This window comes from Eurytemora carolleeae, unplaced genomic scaffold (assembly GCF_000591075.1).
Source record: "Eurytemora carolleeae unplaced genomic scaffold, Eaff_2.0 scaffold12, whole genome shotgun sequence".
Classification (NCBI taxonomy): Eukaryota; Metazoa; Arthropoda; class Copepoda; order Calanoida; family Temoridae; genus Eurytemora; species Eurytemora carolleeae.
This window is the reverse complement of record NW_019396142.1, coordinates 240,038-242,978: the sequence shown is the minus strand read 5'-3', so window position 1 is coordinate 242,978 and position 2,941 is coordinate 240,038. Positions and strand designations below refer to the sequence as shown.

Sequence of the window (2,941 nt, the reverse complement as noted above, 5' to 3'; positions counted from 1 at the left end):
TATTTATTTATATATATATATATATGAATTTAAAATAAAAAAAAATTGAAATTGTGCTAAAATTTAGGCAGACAGATGAAAGGCCTAACATCTGCCACCTATTTCATGAAAATGTACAAAACCAGAAACTTGACCCTCAAATGTTTATCACTATTTGATCCATAAAACGTAATCTATGGGGAATACATTTCTGTTGTTATTGGGAAGAAAACGTTTATAATATAAATGTTTAAACAAGTAGATCACATAAATAATATTGTAAAAATATAAAATAAACTCAAAATAGATAAAACCTTGAACATTATAAAAGAAACTTAATGAAAAATGAAGGCTCTGCACTGGGTTTAATGTAGTGAAAGCGAAAGGTATTTTAGAAAATAGTTGTAACATCATAAGATTTTCATTTTCTATATCAGAACATTCTTAGCTGATTTTATTGACCTATATTACATACATACATACTAATGTTTTGTTCTCTCTACTCCCATCTTTCCTCTGCTATTATATCTGTTTTTATTCAAATCATTTTCAATTTTTCCATATTTAAAAGCATATCTTCCCTCCTCCCTTTTTAACTTTTTTGTTGTTTTAAACGAAATGAAAAATCATGGAAAAGTATTTTTTCAAAAAATTCTTTCCAAGTAAACAAAAATACTTTACAAGTTAAAATATTCTAAAGTCCTCTTCTAACATGTCCCATTCGCTTTAATTTTAAAAATCCTATAAAGGGGGAGGNGGTTAGACTATGCATGAAAACTGCAGAAAATTGCTTCTCCTAAATTTAAAACATTAAAAAAAACTTATTAAACACTTATGAAAAGCCAAATTCTTGAAAATACAAACTCTTGAAAAGTGAAATTTATGATAAAGACAGACCCATATAAAGAAACGGCCGTATTGAAAGACAAACTTCTGAAAAGACAAATTCTTAAAAAGAAACTCCTTAAAATTAAGATATTAAAAGGTTAAAGCATTGCAATAAAAAAAAAGAATTTTAGGCAAAATCACGAAAGAAAAGTTTGTAAAAAAAGAAAATTTGTAAGCAGACAAAACAAATTCTTGAGCAAACGTTTTTTGATGTTAAGCTCCCTTCAAGTTCTATCTGTATTCTGCGGTCCTCGGTCCCCTGGAAAGCTAAATCCCTTGGTAGCCCTCCTTTAGCCTACAGGGGCGGATACAGGATTTTTTTAATTAAAAGACTCAAAAAGAGTCAAAATTATTAAGACAGATATTTATCCTGTTTTGCACTAGGGTTTCTTTCCCTTAAGCATACTATTCTGAAAATAGGAACAAAAATTCCAAATTCCCTGAATCTGTCAGGGGGGCGAATGTCCCCCNTTTAAATCAAGGTTCGACAAGTGACCCAAAATCATAGATTAATTAAAATAACAGATAGGACAGTAGATGTCGTCTTTTTAAGATTTAGAAGTATTTCGTTCACAATAACCTTGGGGTAAAAGCCCAAATGAGTTAGGCGGAGTCGGCGGAGAACAAGCTCTCTCTTGTACAATTAAGAATCAGAGTGAGAGCCTGTTCCACGCCGACTACGCCTAACTCCTTTGTGATTTTGCCTTACTGTTATTGTGAACGAAATACACCTAAATCTTTAAAAGACAACATCTTGTGTCCTATCTGTTGTTTAATTAATCTATGCCAAAAACTAATAAATCTTTTCTAATGTTTAAGGGACTGTACACATAAATTCATAAATCTTAATTTATAGAGATTCAAATCTGATTCATATTGATTTCCTTTAATTTTTTTTCTGATCAATGATTACTGATCCTTGTTTTTAAGCTGACAATTTAATTCCTGTGATTTAGTGACAATAAAGGAAATTGTGAGAACTTTTCACTTTTCAGGTTGGAAAAACAAGCATATCTTTCTCAGTTTTTATCAACTAGTGGTTTGAAGGGTATCGTTGTAAATCGAACATGACTCTCTAAAACTGAAGGTTTACTTGAGATACCGTCCACAATCCCTTTAAGATGATATAAATATGTTACTTGTAGACCCTCCTGAAGGACCCATCATTCACGGGTACAGCAGCAGTACAGTGTACAAGGAGGGGGATCTTATAAATATTACATGCCAGGTATATTTTTCATGACAAGTACAGTGGGACTCTTTAAACTGTGGACAAGGAAGACGACATTTAAGTAGTTTTATGTACAATAAAAGGAAAATTATTTCTAGTAGCTTACAAATCAAGCTGTTACGCAGAATGTGTCTGTGTGTGTACACTATACTCTGCTTAAATGCTGTGTTTCATTAGTTATTAGTTTAGTATTATAACATAAATAAGCTAACAAACCTTTTAAAATTTGTGTGGTCTCACTGTCCAGCTGAACTATAAAATACGATATAAGGTACAATTGTTGTACATACTATCCCAGGTATTTGCCTAACATGTCAAGTTCTTTCATATTCAAACATATGCAATGCTATGCATTCTCCCCATGAAGGGTTTTCATTTTAAAAGTCATTTAATAAACCATTTAAAGTTCACATTCAAGGCAGAGGACTTAGTTTAACCTTGGGAATGCCATGTTTGAAGATTTTCAAGTCGTCTTTACACTATCAGCCTTTTTGCGTAACCCTAGCTGTATAGGCATGACACAAACGTAATTAGTACAGCGTCAGACTCAGTTATTATCAGTTTGAAAATAAATATATATGCAAACAAAAATAGGTGTTAGTTAACGATATTTAACTCCAAATAATCAAAGACTAATTTTCAGGCATTAGGTGGAAACCCTTCACCAACAGTGTTCTGGTTTAAAGGTGTAAACAATACAAAGGAGGACATTCCTTTCCATAAACAGGTCAGCAACATTCCTTTCCATACACAGGTCAGCAACATTCCTTTCCATACACAGGTCAGCAACATTCCTTTCCATACACAGGTCAGCAACATTCCTTTCCATACACAGGTCAGCAT

At 32.2% G+C, this 2,941-nt stretch overlaps 2 protein-coding genes across 2 annotated transcripts in view; both read left to right on the top strand.

The window, feature by feature from the left end:
• LOC111696206 (kin of IRRE-like protein 2) overlaps positions 1-1,554 on the top strand; it is a 14,780-nt gene extending 13,226 nt beyond the window's left edge. Inside the window, exon 12 of the mRNA XM_023465754.1 lies at positions 1,461-1,554. Coding sequence (XP_023321522.1) covers positions 1,461-1,554 — 94 coding nt within the window. The remainder of the gene's footprint in view (positions 1-1,460) is intronic.
• Positions 1,555-1,924: 370 nt separating this feature from the next.
• Positions 1,925-2,941, top strand: part of LOC111696232 (cell adhesion molecule 2) — a 3,612-nt gene continuing 2,595 nt past the window's right edge. Inside the window, exons 1-2 of the mRNA XM_023465778.1 lie at positions 1,925-2,095; positions 2,742-2,825. Of these exons, the coding sequence (XP_023321546.1) occupies positions 2,000-2,095; positions 2,742-2,825 (180 nt within the window). The 5' untranslated portion in view covers positions 1,925-1,999. The remainder of the gene's footprint in view (positions 2,096-2,741; positions 2,826-2,941) is intronic.